General features: G+C 35.4%; 1 protein-coding gene across 1 annotated transcript in view; it reads left to right on the top strand.

The window, feature by feature from the left end:
• Window positions 1-22,400, top strand: part of FSIP2 (fibrous sheath interacting protein 2) — a 141,922-nt gene that overhangs the window by 17,940 nt on the left and 101,582 nt on the right. Inside the window, exons 7-9 of the mRNA XM_052652838.1 lie at window positions 911-1,021; window positions 16,436-16,562; window positions 21,476-21,556. Of these exons, the coding sequence (XP_052508798.1) occupies window positions 911-1,021; window positions 16,436-16,562; window positions 21,476-21,556 (319 nt within the window). The remainder of the gene's footprint in view (window positions 1-910; window positions 1,022-16,435; window positions 16,563-21,475; window positions 21,557-22,400) is intronic.

Raw genomic sequence — 22,400 nt, 5'->3', positions numbered from 1 at the left:
ATTCAGCTTTTGAAGTAAATTGGAAAGGTGAAAAAGCTTCTTATGTGGATACCTAATGTGCTGACTGCAAATTAAAAAATCATTGAAGTGTCATCTTATTCTACACAACAGTGAACCATTTCTCAATCAAATTGTGATGTGTGGTGAAAAGTCGATTTTATGTGACAACTGGCAATGAGATGACCAGCTCAGATGTCAGACCAAGAAAAAGCTCCAAAATACTTCCTAAAGCAAACTTGCACCAGTAAAATGTCACGGTCACTATTTGGTCATCTGCTATCAGCTTAACCCACTATAGCTTTCTGAATCCGCATCAGATCCATTATATCTGAGAAGTATGCTCAGCAAATCAATGAGATGAGTGGAAAGCTGCAATGCCTGCAGCTGGCACTGGTCATGAAAATGTGTCCACTTCTTGACAATGCCCAATCACACATCATACAACTAGTGCTTCAAAAGTTGAATGAATTGGAAGTTTTGCCTCATCTGCCGTATTCAACTGACCTCTCACCAACTGACTACCACTTCTTCAGGCATCTTGACAAGTTTTTGTTTGGAAAGCACTTCCACGACCATCAGGAAGCATAAAATGCTTTCCAAGAGTTCAGTGAATCTCAAAGCATGAAGCACAGATTTTTATGCTACAGGAGTAAGCAAACTTATTTCTCAGTGGCAAAATGTGTTGATTATAACAGTACCTATTTTGATTAATAAAGATGTGCTTAAGCCTATTTTTAATGGTTTAAAATTCACAGAACTGCAATTACTTTTTAACCAAACTAATACTTATGCTTGGTCTGATTTCTGTTAGGCTCTTGACTTGTTCTAAATAACTTGCTTTTTGGTAGTGGACAAAATACAGAGGTTAATTGTGTAGGCACACTGAATATGGTAACATGGTGCTCTTTAGGAATGGAAGACAAAAGAGATGTTACTTCTGACAAGGATTGGAGAAGATGTTAAAAGAGAAGCTAGGATAGAGGAACAACGGCGTAAAAGCAGAGAAGAGACTGACAGGAAGGTAGGGTGACATTTAACCTCTGATTGGGGCTGATTGAGGATGTGCTTTTGACAGTTTTCATTTTTGAATGTAGTTCACTTTGTGAGATGGAAATAGAACAGTTACCCCAAATGATTTGTATTATACAAAGTGAAATGTATAAAATTGTTATTGTATTTTGGTTGTATTACATTGTGGCTGTAATATAAAAAGTACTTCCCTATTATTTGATAAAACTACTTTTGACTTTATCTCACACCATAAACTACACTTGTAATTCCTATAGAAAAAAATTATATAACTGATTGTCTTTATAAGAATTAGAATTTTGAAGCAAGTTCGCAGTTTTTCCCCACCAGTTAATCTTCTCAGAATACTTGTTTTGAACTTTAAATAATATGTAATATTTTATGATTTACAGTATAAATCAATATAAAGAGAAATAAAATTCATTTGTAATTCCATCACCACCATATTTATTTATTGGTATACATACACACACAACTGTATTCTTACACATTGTATAATACTTCTATGAATGTTTATATATTTGAATGAATACATACATTCGTGTTATTATTCCTTACAGATTTTGTAGATTGCTTTTTTAATAACAAAACAACATTGACAACTATGTCAATAAATGTTATCTAAAATAATCTAAATAATTATTGTAGGTAATTTCTTGTTGACAAACGTATGTAAGTGTAAGATCTACATAGTTTGGTTATACTGGTATATACTGCTATAAAATTTTTTAAATATTGAAATTTAAATATATTAATCTTTTATTATATCATTGTGTTGTTGCTGTTTAGTTGCTAAGTCATGTCTGACTCTTTCATGACCCCTAGGGAAGCCCTCTAGACTTATTACATGTACATTTTTGTATTGTTAGTGACTCGTTGTTCATATGGCAATCTCAGCTTACTTGAATTTACTATAATTATTATTCTCTAATATTTAATTTTTCACACCTTTTTTATTGGAATGCAGTGCAGGATACCTGAGTTTGATCCCTAGGTTGGGAAAATCCCCTGGAGGAGAGTATGGCAGTTCACTCCAGTGTTCTTGCCTGGAGAATCTCCATGGACAGAACAGCCTGGTGGGCTACAGTCCGTGAGGTCACAGAGTCGGGCGTGACTGAGCGAGTAAGCCTAGCACGTAGTTGATTTAGGTTCAGGTGTACAGAAAAGTGATTCAGTTATAGATGTATTCATTCCATTTTAGATTCTTTTCTCATGTAGGTTATCACAGAATACTGAGTAGAGTTTACTGTACTATACAGTAGGTCCTTATTGGTTATCTATCATATATATAGTGGTGTTTTCTGTGTGTTATCACAAGCTTCTGATTTATTCCTCTACCCCCTCACATTTCCTCTTTTGTAATCATAAGTTTTCTTTCCATATCTGTAAGTCTGTTTCTGTTTTGTGAATAAGTTCATTTGTTTTCTTTTTTAATTGTATTCTACATATGAGTGATATCATATAATATTTGTCTTTTCTATCTGACTTAGTGTGATAATCTCTATCCAGGTGATCTATGTTGCTACAAATGGCATTATTTCATTTTTCATGGCTGAGTATTTTTCTGTTGTATATATGTACCACATCTTTATCCATTCATCTATCAGTGGACATTTAAATTGCTTCCATGTTTTGGCTCCTGTGAATAATGCTGCAATGAACACTGGAGTGTGTGTATCCTTTTGGATTATAGTTTTCTCTGGATACATGGCCAGGAGGGGGGTTACTAGGTCATATATAGTAGTTCTATTTTTAGTTTTTTAAGGAATCTCCATGTTATTCTGCACCAATGATCAGAGAAAGGCAAATCAAAACCACAATTTTGTATCACCTCATACTGGTCAAAATGGTCAAAATCAAAAAGTCGACAAACAACCAATGCTGGAGAAGGTGTGGAGAAAAAAAGGGAACCCTTCTACACTGTTATGGCAATGGAATGGTACAACCACTATGGAGAATAATATGGAGATTCCTTAAAAAACTAAAAATAGAACTAGTATCTTTTCATATGCTTTTTGGCCATCTGTATGCCTTTGGAGACATGTCTATTTAGATCTTCTGCTTATTTTTGATGGGGCTGTGTGTTTTTCTGACTGAGCTGAAGGGACTGTTTGTAAATTTTGGAGACTAATTCCTTTTCTGTCTCATTTGCAAATACATTCCCCCTTTTTGTTTATGGTTTCTTTTGCTGTGCAGAAGCTTTTACGTTTAATTAGGTCCTTTTTCTTTTCATTACTCTAGGAGGTAGATCAAAAAAAGATATAGTTGTGATTTATGTCAAAGAGTGTTCTGGCTATATTTTCTTCTTAAGGTCTTATAACATCTGGCCTTACATTTAGGCCTTTGATCCGTTTTGAGTTTATTTTTGTGTATGGTGTTAGTGAATATTCTAATTTCATTCTTTTGGGTGTAGCAACAGAATGTGCCAGGTTTCTTCTAAATTTTCACCTGATGACATTTACTGTGTCTCCACTGGCTTTAGTCTCAATCAAATTCTGGCACTGGGCATACCCATTAAACATGACCACTGATGGTAGGAATGGTAATACCACAGGCTGCTTGAAACATCTTAATGGAAGAGCAGCTTGAATTGTTGGTATTTCCAGTGCAGCTATTCTAAATTGGCTTTTTGAATTCCAGTGCAGCTGTTTCAAATTGTCTATTTGAATTATGTTTTAATATAAAAGCTTTTCAATTCATTTTAATGTGTTTCTTAGTATAATCTATATTCTTTTCTTTTAGATTTGACATTACCTGCATTTTTACTCAAATTATTTGTTGCAGAGTTATCAAAAACTTTTAAGATAAGAGATTTATCTTAGCTTCTTTGTCAAAAATGAGTTTCATTAGTCTAACTTTACTCCTTTTTTCTGTTTTTTGACCTGTTTGTCTTATCTTGATTATACATTTAATAATTCTTTAAATCAGTAATTTTATTTTTCCAAGTTTGTTTTTCTGTTTCAGAGTTGTTTTGGTTAATCTATATTTACATTTATATTTCTATATATATTTTAAAACCATGTTGTCAATGTTTGCCAGGAAATTTTGCTGAGATTTTGATGGGAATTGTATTGACTGTATAGGTCATTTTAGGCAGAATTTATCTCTTGATTATATTGGATCTTCCAACTCATTAACCAAATACCTCTATTTATTGTCTTCTTAATTTTTCTTATCATATACTTATATAATTTGAAGCTTTTACACATCTTTTGCTAGATTTATTCCTATATATTTCATAATCTAATGTACTGTAGTTTGTATTTTAAATTCCAATTATTTTATGTTGGGATAAAGGAAATCAATTTTTAATATTCATCATATATCTTATATGGATAAAAATACTTACTAGCTCTAGTGGTTTCATTGTAGGTGCCAACTGATGTTCTACATAAATGATCATGGTGCTACAAATGATCTTGGTGCTCATTAAACATGGATGATTGTTTAGTTCCTTTTCTTGCCTGATTGCATTGGCTAGAACCTCCAGTATAATGTTTAATATATGTGATTATAATGAACATTATTGTCAAATATTTATTTTGTCCTGTCTTGCCTCTCTACAGAGCTATTAGGCTGCTTGACATTGCACCAGACCTTAATGATGTTTTTTCATTTTGTATTTTAATTGAAATATAGTCAGTGTACAGTATTACACTGTACAATGTTAGCTTCAGGTATATTATATAATGAATTTACACATCCATACATTATAAAATGATCACCACAATAAGTCTAGTAAACTTTGTTATACAAGCTGATTTATATTATTGACTGTATTCCAGATGCTGTACATTTTGTCCCTCTAATTCATTAGATAACTTGAAATTTTACCTCTTAATACCCTATATCTGCTTCCCACCAAATTCCTTTCTGGAAACCACATGTTTCTTGTCTTTATCTGAATTTGTTAGTTTTATTTTTTAGGTTCTACATTTGCTATTATGTCACATTTGTCTTGCTGTGAATTCTTTCATTTAGCAGAATATTTTAGATTGTCCATGTTGTCACAAATGGCAAAATTAAATATTTTTAATGGCTAAATAATATTCCATTGTGTGTGACCACATTTTAGTTATCCATTTGACTGTGGATGAACACTTAGGTTGCTTCCTTTTCTTGATTACTGTTAATACTACTGCAGTGAACATTTGAGTGCCTGCATCTTTTGTATTAGTGTCTGTATTTCCTTTGATTAAATATCCAGAAGTGAAATTGCTGGGTCATTTTTAATTTTTTTAGGATTTCACATACTGTTTTCTGTAGTGGCTTCTACCAGCTTATAATTTATAATCCAGACAACAATGCCTTGAAGGTTCCCTTTCCTCATCATCCTTCAGTTTAGTTCAGTTCACTCGCTCAGTCGTGTCCGACTTTGTGCAACCCCATGGAATGCAGCGTGCCAGGCCTCCCTGTCCATCACCAACTCCCAAAGTCTACTCAAACTCATGTCCATTGAGTTGGTGATGCCATCCAACCATGTCATCCTCTGTCATCCCCTTCTCCTCCTCCCTTCAATCTTTCCCAGCATCAGGGTCTTTTCCAGTGAGTCAGCCCTTCACATCAGGTGGCCAAAGTATTGGAATTTCAGCTTCAACATCAGTCCTTCCAATGAATACTTAGGACTGATTTCCTTTAGGATGGACTAGTTAGATCTCCTTCCAGTCCAAGGGACTCTCAAGAGTCTTCTCCAACACCACAGTTCAAAAGCATCAATTCTTTGGCAGTCAGCTTTTTTTTATAATCCAACTCACATCCATACATGACTACTGGAAAAACCATAGCCTTGACCAGATGAACCTTTGTTGATAAAGTAATGTCTCTGCTTTTAATATGCTGTCTAGGTTGGTCATTGCTTTTCTTCCAAGGAGTAAGCGTCTTTTAATTTCCTGGCTGCAATCACCATCTGCAGTGATTTTGGAGCTCAGAAAAATAAAGTCATACACTGTTTCCCCATCTATTTGCCATGAAGTGATGGAACTGGATGCCATGATATTAGTTTTATGAATGTTGAGCTTTAAGCCAACTTTTTCACTGTCCACATCTTTACCATTTGTTATTAGTTGTGTTTTTAATGATAGCCATTCTGGTAGAGGTGTGGTGATATTGATTGTGGTTTTGATTTGCATTTTCCTGAAGATTCGTGATGTTGAGCATCTTTTTATGTATTTTTTGGCCATCAGTATGTTTTTTAGAAAAATGTCCATTCAAGTTGTCTGCCCATTTTTGGTTGGGTTGTTTGTTTGTTTGTGATAAGTTATATGATTCCATTTTGTATTTTGGATACTAACCTTTTATTGGGTATATCATTTACAAATATCTTCTCCCATTCAGTAAACTGCCTTTTCGTTTTGCCAAGAATCTACATGTCCAAAAAAGTTTTAGTTTCTTGCAGTCTCATTTGTTTATTTATTTATTTATTTTTGCCTAAACAGCCAGATCAAACTAGTAATAATATTCTAAAATTTAAGTCAAAGATCATAATACCTGTTTTCTCTAGGAGTTTTTTGGTTTGGAATCTTAAATATTTAAATTCTTAATTCATTTTGAATTTGTTTTTGTATATGGTATGAAAAAGCAAATAAGTTTTTTTCTTTTCCCTTTAGCTGTCCAGTTTTCCCAACACCATTTATTGAAGAAGCTATCTTTTTGCTATTTTATATTTATGCATCCTTTGTTGTACATTAATTGACCATGTAAGTACAGGTTTATTTCTGGGCTGTCTCTTCTGTTGTAGTGATATATGTGTCTGCTTTTGTGCCACCTCCATAGTGTTTTGATTACTGTAGCTCTTTGTCATATAGTTTGAAATCAGGCATTATGATTTTAAACATCTTTCTCAAGATTATTTTGAGAAAAGACCATCATCGATCTCAAAAACTTTTATGTTTCATACCAATTTTAGAATTATTTGTTCTAGTTCCGTAAATGCCATTGGTATTTTAATAGGGTTTACGTTGAATCTGTACATTGCCTTGGGAAATATGGTCATTTTAACAGTATTAATTCTTCCAATTTGTTACCATGGTATATCTTTCCAATTTTTTGTGTTGTTTTAAATTTATTTCATTAATGTCTTACAGTTTGTGATTTTAAGTCTTGTATCTCATTTGTTAGAGTTATTCCTAGGTAATGCATTCTTTTTGATGCAATTGTAAATGAGATTGATCCTTAATTTCTCTTTCTGTTAGTTCATTGTTGGTTTGTAGAAACATGACTTGTGATTATTAATTTTGTATCCTGAAATCTTATTGAATTCATTTATTAGTTCTAATAAATGTGGGAGCATTTTTAGGGTTTTCTCTATATAATATCATGTCATCTGCAAACAGTTTTACATCTTCGTTTCCAAGTTGGAGACAGTTCATTTCTTTACTTGTCTGACTGTTATGGCTAGGAATTCCAGTGTTCAGTTACTAAGTTATGTCTGACTCTTTGCTCTCTCCTGAACTGTAGCTCACCAGGCTCCTCTGTTCTCCACTGTCTCCTGGAGTTTGCTCTAATTCATGTCCCTTGAGTCAGTGATGCTATCACCATCTCATCCTCTGTTGCACCCTTATCCATTTGCTTTGTGTCTGTACAGCCTCAGGGTCTTTTCCAGTGAGTCACTTCTTTTCATCAGGTGGCCAAAGTATTGGAGCTTCAGCATCAGTCCTTCCAATGAATATTCAGGGTTGATTTTCTTTAGGATTGATTGTTTTGATCTCCATGCTGTCCCAGGAACTCTCAAGAGTCTTCTGTGAACATCACCACAGTTTAAAAGCATTAAATTGTACTCAGCCTTCTTTATGGTACAACTCTCATGTCTGTACATAACTACTGGAAAAGCCATAGCCTTGACTATATGGACTTTTGTCAGCAAAGTGATACCTCTGCTTTTTGAATACTAGTCTAGATTTGCCATAGCCTTTCTTCCAAGGAGCGTACGTCTTAATTTCATGATTGCAGTCACCATCTTCAGTAATTTTAGAGCCCAAGAGAAGAAAATCTGTCACTGCTTCCACTTTTTCCCCTTCTATTTGCCATGAAGTGATGGGACCAGATGCCATGTTCTTTGTTTTTTGAATGCTGAGTTTCAAGCCAGCTCACTCACCTCTTTCACCCTCATCCAGAGGCTCTTTAGTTCATCTTCACTTTCTGCTATTAAAGTGGTATCATCTTCATATCTGAGGTTGTTGATATTTCTTCCAGCAATCTTGATTCTAGCTTGTGATTCATCCAGTCTAGTGTTTTGTGTGATGTACTCTGCATTTAAGTTAAATAAGCAAGGTGACAGTATACAGTCTTGTCAAACTCCTTTCCCAATTTGGAACCAGTCAATTCTTCCATGTTCATTCTAACTGGTGCTTCTTGACCTGCATTTAACTTTCTCAGGAGACAGGTAAGGTGGTCTGGTACTCCCATATCTATAAGAATTTTCCAGTTTGTTGTGATCCAGATAGTCAAAGGTTTTAGTGTAGTAAACGAAGCAGAAATAGATTTTTTTTTTAACTCCCTTGCTTTCTCCATGATCCAACAAATGTTGGCACTTTTATCTCTGGTTTCTCTGCCTCTTCAAAACGACTTCCAAAACTGTATTCAATAGAAGTAGTGGGATGGGGCATCCTTGTTTTATTCCTTTTCTTAGAGGAAATGCTTTCAGCTTTTCACCATTAACTATGATGTTGCCTGTAAGTTTATCACATATGACATTTATTATGTTGGGGTATGCTTCCCCTGTCACCTACTTTGTGGAGAGTTTTTTTTTTTCTTTCTTTACTTTATAATTTATTTTTTTTTATTGAGGGATAAATGCTTTACAGAATTGTATTGAATTCTGCCAAACATCAATATGAGTAAGCCATAGGAGGGTGTTTATTGTAAATAGATATTGAACTTTGTCAACACCTTTTTCTACATTGATTGAGATGATTGTATGATTTCTATTTTTCACACTGTTAATATGTATCATATTGATTTCTTCGCAGGTACTGAAACATACTTTTCAGACAAATCCCACCTCATCATGGTGTATGATCCTTATAAAGTATTGTCAAATTCTGACTTCTAATATTTTGAGGATATTTACATCTGTGTCCGGCATTGATAATGACCTGTAATTTCCTTTTTTGAGTGGTGTTTTTGTCTTGTTTCAGGGTGATTCTGGTCTCCTAGAATGAGTTTGGAAGACCCTTCCTTCCTCTTTGATATTTTTGAATTGTTTGAGATGGATAGGTAGTAAGTCTTCTTTAAATATTGGTAGTATTCATCAGTAAAGACTTCTGGTCCTGTTGATTAAATTTCATTACTTTGGTAATTTCTTTTTTCGTCTTTTATCTTCTTCTCAATTCAGTCTTGGGAGCTTATACTTTTCTAGGAATGTATGTTTCTCCTAGCTTGTATATTTTATTGGGATATAATTGTTCATCATAATCTTTTATGATCTTTTGTATTTTTATGGTGTTGATTATAACTTCTTTTTCACTTCTGATTTTATTTGGGCCCTCTCTTTCTTGATGAGCCTGGCTAAAGATTTTTCAATTTTGTTTATCTTTTCAAAGAATCAGATCTTATTTTCATTGATATTTTCCAACTTTTTTTAGTCTTTGTTCCATTTATTCTGCTCTGATCTGTACGACTTCTTTCCTTCTACTAACTCTGAGTTTGTTTGTTCTTTTTCTAGTTCCTTTGGGTATAGATTAGGTGGTTTATTTGAGAATTTTGTTCCCTGATGTAAGCTTCTGTTGCTGTAAACTTCCCTCTTAGAACTTCTTTTAAGTTCCCTCTTAGAAAAGTTGCTTCCCGTATATTTTGGATCATTGTGTTTCCATTTTCTTTTGTCTCCAGAGAGTTTTAGTTTGATTTCTTCAGTGACCCATTGGTTGTTTAGTAACATATTGTCTAGCCTCCACATACACATATTTCTGTTTTTCTTACAATTTTCTTTCCTTGTGGTGATTTTATTGTGATAAGAAGAAATGGTTGATATGATTTCGGTCATCTTAAATTTACCTAGAGTTGTTTTCTGGCCTAAGATGTGATTGATCTCTCCTGGACAATGTCACATGTGTACTGGAATGTGTATTCTGTTGCTTTTTGATGGGATATCCACCATTTAATTTGTTGTTTAAGGCTAGTGTTTCTGTATTGATCTTCTGTCTAGATGATCTATCAGTTAATGTAAGTGAAGTTGTTAGTGTTCCCTACTGTTATTGTGTTATTGTCAATTTCTCCCTTTATCTTTGTTAGTATTTGCTTTGTGTATTTAGGTGTTCCTATGTTGGGTACATAGGTATTTCCAATTGTTATATCTTCCTAGATTAATCCTTTCTTCATTATGTAATATCCCTCTTTGTTTTTTGTTATAGTCTATGTTTGAAAGTCTGTTTAGTCTGATAAAAGTATTGCTACCACTGATTTTGTATGGAATACTTTCTCCATCCCCTTACTTTCAGTTTGTGTGTCTTTAGATCAACCTGCAGGCAGCATATGTATGGGTTATTTTTTTATATTCATTCAGCCATTCTGTCATTTGATTGAAACATTTAATCCATTTAGATATAAAGTATTGATAATTACTGATATGTATGTACTTATTTCCATTTTGTTCATTGATTTCTGGTTGTTCTGTAGGTTTTTTTTCATTCATTTAATCTTTTACTCTCTTCCATTTTGATTTTATGAATATCTTTAATATTATTATTGAGTTTGTTTCTCTTTTTTGTGTTATATTACACATTTTTGGTTTGTGGTTACTGTAAAAATGTATGTGCATGCTCAGTAGCTCAGTTTTGTCTTTATGACCACAAGGACGGACTGCAGCCTGTCAGGCTCCACTGTCCATAGAATTCTCCAGGCAACAGTACTGGAGTGGATTGCTATTTCCTTTTCCAGGGGCTCTTCCCAACTCAGGGGTCGAACCTGCATCTCCTGGGTCCTCTGCATTGGCAGGCAGATTCTTTACCACTGAGCAACCTGGGAAGCATAAGACGTGTGTGTGTGTGTTTAAAATCATATATACATATACATATATGTATATAATTACATATTATTGCTTTAGTTGATTATCTCTTTGATTCAGATGCTTTCTAACAACCCTACAGTTTTATTCTCCCCTCCATTTTTAATGTTTTTACATATATTTTATATATTTTGGGGCATCCCTTAACTACTTAACTACACTCACTGTCAAGTGTGATTCAGTATCTTGTCGGGACACTGCTCCTTTCTCCTGGCTCCTGGCGCACACAAGGGTTTGTTTGTGCCCTCAAAGAGACTGTTTCCCCAGTCCTGTGGAAGTTCTGTAATCAAATCCCACTGGCCTCCAAAGTCAAATTCCCTAGGGGTTCTGAGTCCCTTTGTTGCAGCCCCAGGTCGGGCTTTCCTAGTAGCTCAGTTGGTAAAGAATCTGCCTGCAATGCAGGAGAACCAGGTTCAAACCCTGGGTTGGGAAGATCCCCTGAAGAAGGAAATGGCAACCCACTCTAGTACTTGCGCCTGGAGAACTCTATGGACAAGAGGAGTTTGATGGGCTACAGTCCATGGGATGACAGAATTGGACACGACCATGCAACCAGTTTACATTTTGGCTTAGCTACTTACTGTGGATATGATTTTACTACTTTTGTCTTTTAACTTTCCTACTAGTTTTATAAGCGCTTGATCCACTGCTTTTACTGTGTGTGTGCCTTTACCAATGAGATTTTTCCTTTTCTGTTTTCCATATTTTAGTTGTGCTCTTTTCTGCTTAGAGCAGTCATTTTCAGGTTTCTTATAAAACTTTTTAGTGGTCTTTTCAGTGCAGTTCTGTTCAGTCGTTCAGTCATGTCCGACTCTTTGTGACCCAGTGAACTGTAGCACGCCAGGCCTCCCTGTCCATCACCAGCTCCCAGAGTTTACCCAAACTCATGTCCATTGAGTCAGTGATGCCATCTAACCATCTCATCCTCTGTTGTCCCCTTCTCCTCCTGCCTTCAATCTTTCCCAACATCAGGGTCTTTTCAAATGAGTCAGCTCTTCGGATCAAGTGGCCAAAATATTGGAGTTTCAGCTTCAACATCAGTTTTTCCAGTGAACACCCAGGACTGATTTCCAGTCCCTTATAATGAAAATGACTTTTTTTTTTTTTTTTTTTTGAGTGTTAGTTCTAAAAGGTCTTGTAGGTCTTCATAGAACCATTCAACTTCAGCTTCTTCAGCATTCCTGGCCGGGGCATAGACTTGGGTTACCATGATATTGAACGGTTTGCCTCGGAAATGAACAGAGATCATTCTGTCATTTTTGAGAGTGCATCCAAGTACTGCATTTCAGACTCTTTTGTTGACCATGATGGCTACTCCATTTCTTCTAAGGGATTCTGGCCACAGTAGTAGATATAATGGTCATCTGAGTTAAATTCACCCTTTTCAGTCCATCTTAGTTCGCTGATTCCTAGAATGTCGACGTTCGCTCTTGCCATCTCCTGTTTGACTGCTTCCAATTTGCCTTGATTCATGGACCTGACATTCCAGGTTCCTATGCAATATTGCTTTTTACAGCATCAGACCATGCTTCTATTACCAGTCACATCCGCAACTGGATGTATTTTCGCTTTAACTACATCCCTTCATGCTTTCTGGAGTTACTTCTCCACTGATCTCCAGTAGCATATTGGGCACCTACCTACAAAATTAATGGGCTGACCTTCAAATTTGAATGACAGCCTTGCCAAATATTCTTAGTTGTAACTTTTCCTTTTATCACTTTGAAATATTGTACCACTTTTTTCTGGAGTGCAAAATTTCTGCTGAAAAGTTAGCTCAGAGTCTTATGGATACATAACTGTTTGTTTTTCCCCTGCTGCTTTCAAGATTCCTTTTTTTTTTTTTTTTAATTTTTCCAAAAATTGGTGTGAACCTCTTTGGTTGATCCTGATTGGGATTCTTTGTGCTTCCTGGATATGGGTGGCTGTTTTCTTTCCCACTTTAGACAAATTTTCATCTATTTTTTCTTCATCTAAGTCCTCAGCCACTTTCCTTCTCTCTTTTCCTCCTTCTGTGACCATTGTAATGCAAATTATGGTATGATTGATGTCTAGAATTGTATTAAACTCTCATTTTGTTTAACTCTTGTCTTTTTTTCAGCTTAGGTGATTCCGACTACTCTGTCTCCCAGTTCACTGATCCCTTCCTCTGTATCAGCTGATCTGTTTACTCCTCCTAGTGTTTTGTTTGTTTGTTTTGTTTTGTTTAGCTATTTTATTAGTTCCGTTTGATTCCTCTCTATGTGTTCTAATGCTTGTTAAACTTCTCACTGGTTCATCCATCTTCTGTGTTCCTTGAGCATCTTATGCCCATAATCTTGAACTCTTTTATCAGGTAGATTGCTTGTCTCCCCTTATTTAGTTCTTTTCTGAAGTTTCGTTTATGTTTGAAACATATTTCTCTCATTTTGCATAATTCTTTTTGTTTATTTCTATGTATTAGATACATTGGTTACATTTCCAAGTCCTGAAGATGTGTACTTATGTGGATTATATCCTTTGAGGCCCAGCAGTACGCTCTCCTCAGGTCATGAGAACTATGTGCTCGAAAGGTGTTCCATATCAGATCTACATGGCCTGGTTGACTGCCAAGCACTGCCTCATGTGATGGCTGCCTGCCCACTGGTGGACAGAGCTGGGTCCTGGTGCAGCTGGTTGAAAGGTCCAAGGGTCCCATGCCTCAGCCAGCTGACTGGTAGAAAACGCATGTCTAGTAAGACTGGCTGTGGCACCTCTGGTGAATGGAGCAGGTACCAGGCCCCTGTTGGGAGACAATGGGTCTCAATAAGGCTGAGCGTATAGCCCAGATGGGTCCCAGGACTGTTGCCAGCTCCCTTGTGAGCAGGTTATCCCTCAGTGCTAACAACCTAAAAGGAAGACTCCAAAATGGTACTTGCCAGCATTGGTATCCTTGTAGTAAAACAGGCCTCCAAAAGTGGCTGCCACCCTCATCCTCATCCCCAAAGGGAATGCCAGTTGCCTCCTGTCATTCCAAGAATCTCTCCAAGATGAACAAGCTGGTCTGATCCATGCTTCTTTCATTTTACTGCCTCTGTGTGGGGCCTCAGAACATATATTTGCATGTGCCTTTTTAGACCAAAGTCATTATTTCCTACCGCCCTCTGGTTTCTTCCATATGCAAGCCCTGCTAACTTCCAAAGCCAGATATTTTTGAGGTTTGTCTTCTTGGTGCACGACCTTTCTGGCTGGGAAGCCTAATGTTGAGCTTGGACCTTTTTCTCCTTGGGAAGAACCTTTGCAGATATGATTATCCTGTTGTTTACGAGCCACTGACCAAGGTGAGACTCTAGACTGTATTACATCTCTTTGTCTCCTATCCATCTCATTGTGGCTACTTCTTTCTGTCCTTAGTTATGGAAAGTGTTTTCTGCTAGTCTTCTTGTCATTCTCTTAGTTACCTTGAAAATAGTTTTAATTTTGGTATGTCAATGATCAAGGAAGGAAGCCTGGAGTCTCCCTTCTCTACCATCTTATCCACATTCCTTAATTTTTCTTTTTTCGTTTTTTTTTTTCTCTCAGTGTTTCTCTTTGGATGGTTTCTTTTTCTGAATATATATTAATCTCTTCCCCTTCAATGTGAACTCTACCATTAATGCACCAAATGCATTGCTTATCTCACGCATTTAAAATTTATTGGGTACTTTTTGTATCTTCTGTGTCTCTTGTTTATCTTATAAATATTTGGAATTCAGTTATTGTATGTTTTTAATTCAAGAGTAGTTCATTTATAATGGTGTATTAGTTCTAAATGATTCAGTTATATATATATATATATATATATATATATATATATATTCATGTGTATATATAAAGTCTTTTTCAAATTCTTTTCCACTATAGATAATAAGAAAATACTGAATATAGTTCCCTGTGCTATGCAGTAGGTCCTTGTTTACTTATTATATATATATATATATACATATATATATATAGTAGTGTGTATATGTTAATATCAAACTCTTAATTTGTCTCTCTACCCATTGCCTGCTACCCACTTTGGCAGTCTTCAATTTTTTTTTTTTTTTTCTGCCTGTGAGTCTATTTCTGCTTTGTAAATAAGTTCATCTGCGTTATTTTTTTAGACCTCACATATAACTGATATATATTTGTCTCTGACTTATTTTACTTAGTATGATAATCTCTAGGTCCATGTTGCTGCAAGTGGCATTGTCATTCTTTTTATGGCTGAGTAATATTCCATTGTGTGTGTATATACATATATTGTATCTTCTTGATCCATTCACCTGTCAATGGACATTTACATTACTTCCTTGTCTTAGCTATTGTAAATAGTGCTGCAGTGAATGTTGAAGTGAGTGTATCTTTGTGAATTAGTTTTCTCTATATATATGCCCAAGAATAGGATCACAGGATCATATAGTAACTCTATTTTCAGCTTATTTATTTTAATGTTATCATTAAATCTACCATCTGTATCATTTCTGAGTTATTTTTGATTGATTACTCTCTTTATGGGTCATATTTCTGTGCTTCTTTATATGCTCGGTATTCCTTTATTGGATGCCAAATATTGTGAACTTTTTATTGTGTGTGCTGAGTATTTTCATCTTTGTATAATACTCCTTAGCTCTTTTTTCTTGGATGTATATAAGTTATTTGGAAATAAGTCTTGCTGTTTAATATTTGTTAGATGGGAACAGAACCATATTGAACCTGGGATGAGTTATCCATCACTGGAGAGGCAAGGCCCATTTTAGTACTCTACTCAATGCCCTATGACTTAATGAATTTTTTCTGAGTAGCCTCATGAGAATAAGCATCATAGACTGGTGTCAAATATTGTTTCTTGATTCCATTGGGATGGGCCTGTCTTTGATCTTGGGTAGTGTCTCACATAAAAGTCATATAAGTATTAATCCATTCTCTTGCTGACTGCTCCTCTAGGGAATTCTCTGAGGATTACTGGGGCTCTTTCTCTGTGCAGCTGTCTCTTTTCTGGTATATCCAGTGTCAATATTAGTCCAGAGATATACAAAAAGAAGCCAGATTTCATATATGATATTCTGTTTATATGTATTTGACCTGAGTGACATTTGGTAAAGGAATTCTCCAACTGAAGATGATTTAGAAATTGCCTAAAATCACAGGAGAGCAATACATTGAGATGATGTCTGATCTGAAACTGGATACCCTGAAGGTGTGCAATGAGAAAAACTGCATCTAAGTGTTAAATATATTCTTCCTGTTTGACAACATATGGAAATTTTCCCATTACCACCCTCCCAAATTTATGTTCAGAATAACCTTACAAGTCACAGTACAGGAATGACTGCTCATTTCCAACATACTGTCACATATTAAATATTTATTTGTATCTTTAAACAGCAGGTTTATGTTAACCATTATACTTGTTTGATATTTTAGAAACAAGCTCTTCTAGAGAAAAAAATGGCTTATCATTTACAAAAAATGCAAGAAAGTGGCAATAAAAAAGAAGATATGAGGAAAAATACAAATGATTATGGAGAACAAGGTGGACTACATTATGAATGTGAGAATATTAATATCTAATGTAGCTATGTAGAAAGTGCTTGACTATATATTTATGTAAAAAATTCTTTTGCAAAACAATTGCTCATGCTTGCTATCTGCTTTGTACCAGGGCAGGATTCTAGGAATTTCCCTATCACAGTTCAAGTTGCAATGTAGACATATATATATAATTAAGCTAACTAAAATAGCCTTATCAAGTGATTCAGCTGAGAGTCATGCCTGTATTGCAGTTCTAGCCAACTTCCTTATACTTAAAATATATTTTGTGCTCAGTTCAGTTTAGTCACTCAGCCATGTCCAATTCTTTGTGACCCCATGGACTGCAGCACGCCAGGCTTCCCTGTCCATCACCAACTCCCAGAGCTTACTCAAACTAATGTCCACTGAGTCAGTGATGCCATTCGAACATCTCATCCTCTGTCATCCCCTTCTCCTCCCACCTTCAATCTTTACCAGGATCAGGGTCTTTTCCAAGGAGTTAGTTGTTTGCATCAGGTGGCCAAAGTATTGGAGTTTTCAGCTTCAGCATCCATCCTTCCAATGAATATTCAGGACTGACTTCCTTTAGAATACACTGGTTGGATTTCCTTGCAGTTCAATGGACTCTCACAAGTCTACTCCAACACCAAAGTTCAAAAGCATTAATTTTTCAATGCTCAACTTTCTTTATAGTCCAACTCTCACATCCATACATGACTACTGGAAAAATTATGGCTTTGACTAGATGTAACTTTAAAGTAATGTCTCTGCTTTTTAATATGCTGTCTAGGTTCCTTCCAAGGAGCAAGCATCTTTTAACTTCATGGCTGCAGTCACCATCTGCAGTGGTTTTGGAGCCCCCCCAAAATAGTCTTTCACTGTTTCCATTGTTTCCCCATCTATTTGCCATGAAGTGATGCCATGATCTTAGTTTTCAGAATGTTGAGTTTTAAGCCAACTTTTTCACTCTCCTCTTTCACTTTCATCAAGAGGCACTTTAGTTTTTCTTCACTTTCTGCCATAAGGGTGGTGTCATCTGCATATCTGAGGTTATTGATATTCCTCTCCGCAATCTTGATTCTAGCTTGTGCTTTATCCAGCCTGGCTTTTTGCATGATGTATTCTGCATATAAGTTAAATAAGCAGAGTGCCAATATGTAGCCTTGACGTACTCCTTACCAGATTTGGAACCAATCTTTTGTTCCATGTCCAGTTCTAACTGTTGTTCTTGACAGGCATACAGATTTATTAGAAGGCAGGTCAGCTGGTCTGTTATTTTCATTTCATTAAGAATTTTCCACCATTTGTTGTGATCCACACAGTCAAAGGCTTTGACATAATCAATAAAGCAGAAGTAGATATTTTTCTGGAACTCTCTTGCTTTTCCGAGGATCCAATGGATGTAGGCATTTAGTCTCTGTTTCCTCTGCCTTTTCTAAATCCAGCTTGAATATCTGGAAGTTCACAGTTCACGTATTGTTGAAGCCTGGCTTGGAGAATTTTGAAAATTACTTTACTAGCATGTGAGATGAGTGCAATTGTGTGGTAGTATGAGCGTTCTTTGGCATTGCCTTTCTTTGGGATTGGAATGAAAACAGACCTTTTCCAGTCCTGTGGCCACTGCTGAGTTTTCCAAATTTTCTGACATAATGAGTGCAGCACTTTCACAGCATCATCTTTCAGGATTTGAAATAACTCAACTGGAATTCCATCACCTCCACTAGTTTTGTTCATACTAATGTTTCCTAAGGCCCACTTGACTTCCATTCCAGGATGTCTGGCTCTAGGTGACTGATCACACCATCGTGGTTATCTGGGTCATGAAGATCCTTTTCGTATAGCTCTTCTGTGTATGGTTGCAACAACTTCTTAATATCCTCTGCTTCTGTTAGGTACATAACATTTCTGTCCTTTATTGTGCCCATCTTTGCATGAAATATTCCTTTAGTATCTATAATTTTATTGTAGAGATTTCTAGTCTTTCCCATTCTATTGTTTTCCTCTATTTCTTTGCACTGATTGCTGAGGAAGGTTTTCTTATCTCTCTTTGCTATTCTTTGGAACTCTGCATTCAAATGGGTATATCTTTCCTTTTCTCCTTTACCTTTCACTTCTCTTTTTTTCTCAGCTGTTTGTAAGGCCTCCTCAGACAACCATTTTCACCATTTGCATTTCTTTTTCTTTGGGATGGTCTTGATCACTGCCTCCTGTACAATGTTATGAACCTCCGTCCATAGTTCTTCAAGCACTCTATCAGATCTGATCCCTTGAATCTTTGTCACTTCCACTGTATAATCATAAGGGGTTTGATTTCAGTCATACCTGAATGGTCTGGTATTTTCCCCTACTGTCTTCAATTTACATCTGAATTTGGCAGTAAGGAGTTTGTGATCTGAGCCAGCTCCCAGTCTTGTTTTTGCTGACTGTATAGAGTTTCTTCATCTTTGCCTGTAAAGAATATAATCAATCTGATGGGCCCCGCCCATTAGAACAAGACCTAGTTTCCTCCTCAGTCAGTCTCTCCTATCAGGAAGTTTCCATAAGCCTGTTATCCAACAGAGGTCAGACAGAATGAAAACCACAATCACAGGAAACAAACCAAACTGATCACATGGATCACAGCCTTGTCTGAGTCAATGAAATTATCAGTATGCTGTGTAGGGCCACTTAGGACATATGGGTCATTTTGGAGAGTTCTCACAAAATGTAGTCCACTGGAGAAGGGAATGACAAACTACTTCAGTATTCTTGCCTTGAGAATCCCATGAACTGTGTAAAAAGGCAAAAAGATAGGACACTAATGATGAACTCCCCAGGTCGGTAGGTGCCCAGTATGCTACTCGAGATTGGTGAAGAAATAACTCCAGAAAGAATGAAGAGATGGAGCCAAAGCAAAAACAGCAACCCCTTGTGGATATGACTGATGATGGAAGTAAAGTCTGATGCTGTAAAGAGCAGTATTGCATAGGAACCTGTAATATTTTGTGCTACTGAAACTAAAAATTTGTAAATAATTGCTATTACATACCAACATGATGTTCTACTATTTTGTCAGCCATAAAGAATAGACAATACCAGAAAAAAAAAAAAAAAGATGAAGGAAAGGAGGAAGTAGAAAAAGAAGGAAAGGAAGAAAATGGAAAAAAGGAAGAAACAAAGAAAATTTAAAGGAAGGACTTTAGGTCATTACTTTGTTATGCCCAATATCTGCCAGCTTCCTCTTATTTCTAACATTATAAGACTGTAGTAGTATTTGTTAAATTAATGATAATAAATTTTTTTGGCCAGAATAAAAATATGTAGGTTTTTTAAAATTATCTGTGAGTATATGTATCAGGGAAAAACATAATAATCTTGCATAAGTTATCACAGCATCCCATCAATCCTGTCTCTGTCCCATCAATGCTGTTTCATGGTGAGAGTCTCCCTTTGTCACTCCAGTAGATTACTAACTAGTCTCCATTGGCTCTTATTTTTACCTGCCTCAAATCCATTTTTTATGCTATTACATAATTATATGTAAAGGTCTGCTCTGATAGTTTCTTCTCCTGGCCCCCAAATGTAAAGATTTCCATTAACTCTTAAATGAAGCTCAGACTTCTTAAGCAACCATTCATCACCATCGAGGGTCAAACTTAAACCTAACTTTCACATTACCTCCTTGAAGAATTTGGATATGATCTAGGAGGTAATATGCACTGAAACTGGAGCCAAACTGCTGAAGTTCAAGTCCTATTTTATCATTTTCTAGCCTTATAGGTTATACAAATTATTTAACATCTTTAAATCAGTTTGATCATCTGAGAAGATAATACTTCTAAATCCCATAAAGAGGCCAAAAGTTCTAGCCCTTAGCAAGCATTCAGTTAATTGTTTAATCAAATGAGACTAATGACCTTTCTTGAAACACAAGTTACCATTTATACTTCTGTGCTTCTCTTTATCCAAGTTTCTAGCCTGGAATGCCATGTTTACTGTTCATGTAATCAAATCCTAAAATTCTTTAAATCTTCACAGTAAATGACACAATAAAAAAAAAAATCTTTTTTGATGTCTGTAATTAGAAGATACCTCTCTTTTGAACTCTCTAATACTTTGTGCTATTTTTAATCCATGTATTCCATATTTCCCACTATCTTAATTACCCCTAATATTGTAACTCCACCTTTGTGTTTCACAGAGTACTAAGTACTGTGTGTCTGTGTGTGTGTCTGTGAATGTGGTCAAGAAGACATTTTAAACAAATTGTTACCTCAAATCTCCTCTTTTGAGGAAGTGTTATATATAAATTATTTTATCTAGGTGACAAATTGAGTTATAGCTCTATAGTGATGTTGTCATCTTCCAAATAGCTTCCAGAGGGACAGAGAGAATAAAAAAGGAAAGGAATATAGGGTGAACCTGGTCTAGTTAGAGGAAAGATCACTCTCATATGTGACAATTTTACTGAAAAATCATTGAGCACACATGCTATGAAGATCCTTTGTCCTCCTAATTGGTTAGAAGCAGGAATTATAATTTCCTTTTTTACAGAGAAGGAATATGTATATGGTTACTTATGCTAATTTGTGAGGCACATTCCAGAGTTGCAGTTGTCACTGTGGGCTAGTGGGTCTCCAGCCAGTAGTTCTATTGGTATCCCATCTCTATAAAAAAGAAATAGTAAGTTATAGATAATAACCCAGATATAGCTTTTCTCTCAGAAGAAAATTCTGTTCCTTCAAGTATATCTTTTAACCTAAAGGGATAATATTTGAAGAGTAATTCCATTTCACATTTCTTCTTGTTCTCCACTACCTCCCCAAAATGCTGAATATAATTAGCATGTAGGCTCATTTCCTATTATGGTATGATAAGAGACTCTATCTTGGGTAATTCTGTCATCACCATTATTAAAAATGAATGTTTTGTTGCATTTTAAAGCTTTTTCTCCAAAGAAGAAAAAGAAGAAGAGTGATGACATAAAGGTAGTTTATGCTGCTGCTGACCAGAAACCAAACAGAGGAGCATATGGTAATTTAATATTATAATAAGAAATATTAAATAGTATTTTTAGGGAAGACTAAATTTGGATGACTTTTTTTCTTTTCTTGGCTTAAATGCAGATAATTCCTCTATTCCTTTCTGTCAAATGACAAAATTTGGATGATGCTTACAAACAACGATACAACTCTATTGCTTCCAGAATTTTATCTCTAATTACTAATGTAGTATTCTGGCCTTATATCATCATTTTAGAGAAATTAAATGGTCTATTGCTGCTGAATGAACAGTATGTGAAACAAAAAATTGCAAGATAATTTTTATATTGCTCAAAATGATTTTTCAAAATTTTGAGGTGGATCAGAAATTAAGTACATTAATTCAGTCCAACATGGACTCCAATGAAATATCACTTTATTATTTCTATCATTCTGTGTTACTTCATGTTGTCTGTTAGAATTAGACCAGGAACCCAAATAACTGCATAAATATCCTCCAAATAATACACTATCAAAAGTATAAGACTGTTTTAAATTGAGCAATATGAATTCTTCTCCCATATTAAATTTCCAAGGAGAAATTAAGTATAAAAATTAAATACATTTGTATTTATCAGTTTAATTCTAAATAAAAAAGTTTAACATCTTTCTTACCCGAGGGTGTAATTTGATTACTCTCATAAAATCTCTAGGATGAAACAAGATTGAGCTAAGGCTGTCTTCCACTCAGAACTACTGTAGTTTACTTAATTCAGCTCTAAATTTTGTGGGTCCCATTTTTAAAATCCAAAGTTTTTTTTTTTTTGTTTAAATAAAACACCAAGGAATTACTTACAACATATACAATTATGACAACACAAGCCACACATATCCAC

The sequence above is a fragment of the Budorcas taxicolor genome, chromosome 2, assembly GCF_023091745.1.
Source record: "Budorcas taxicolor isolate Tak-1 chromosome 2, Takin1.1, whole genome shotgun sequence".
Lineage (NCBI taxonomy): Eukaryota > Metazoa > Chordata > Mammalia > Artiodactyla > Bovidae > Budorcas > Budorcas taxicolor.
This window is presented reverse-complemented; position numbering and strand designations above follow the sequence as displayed.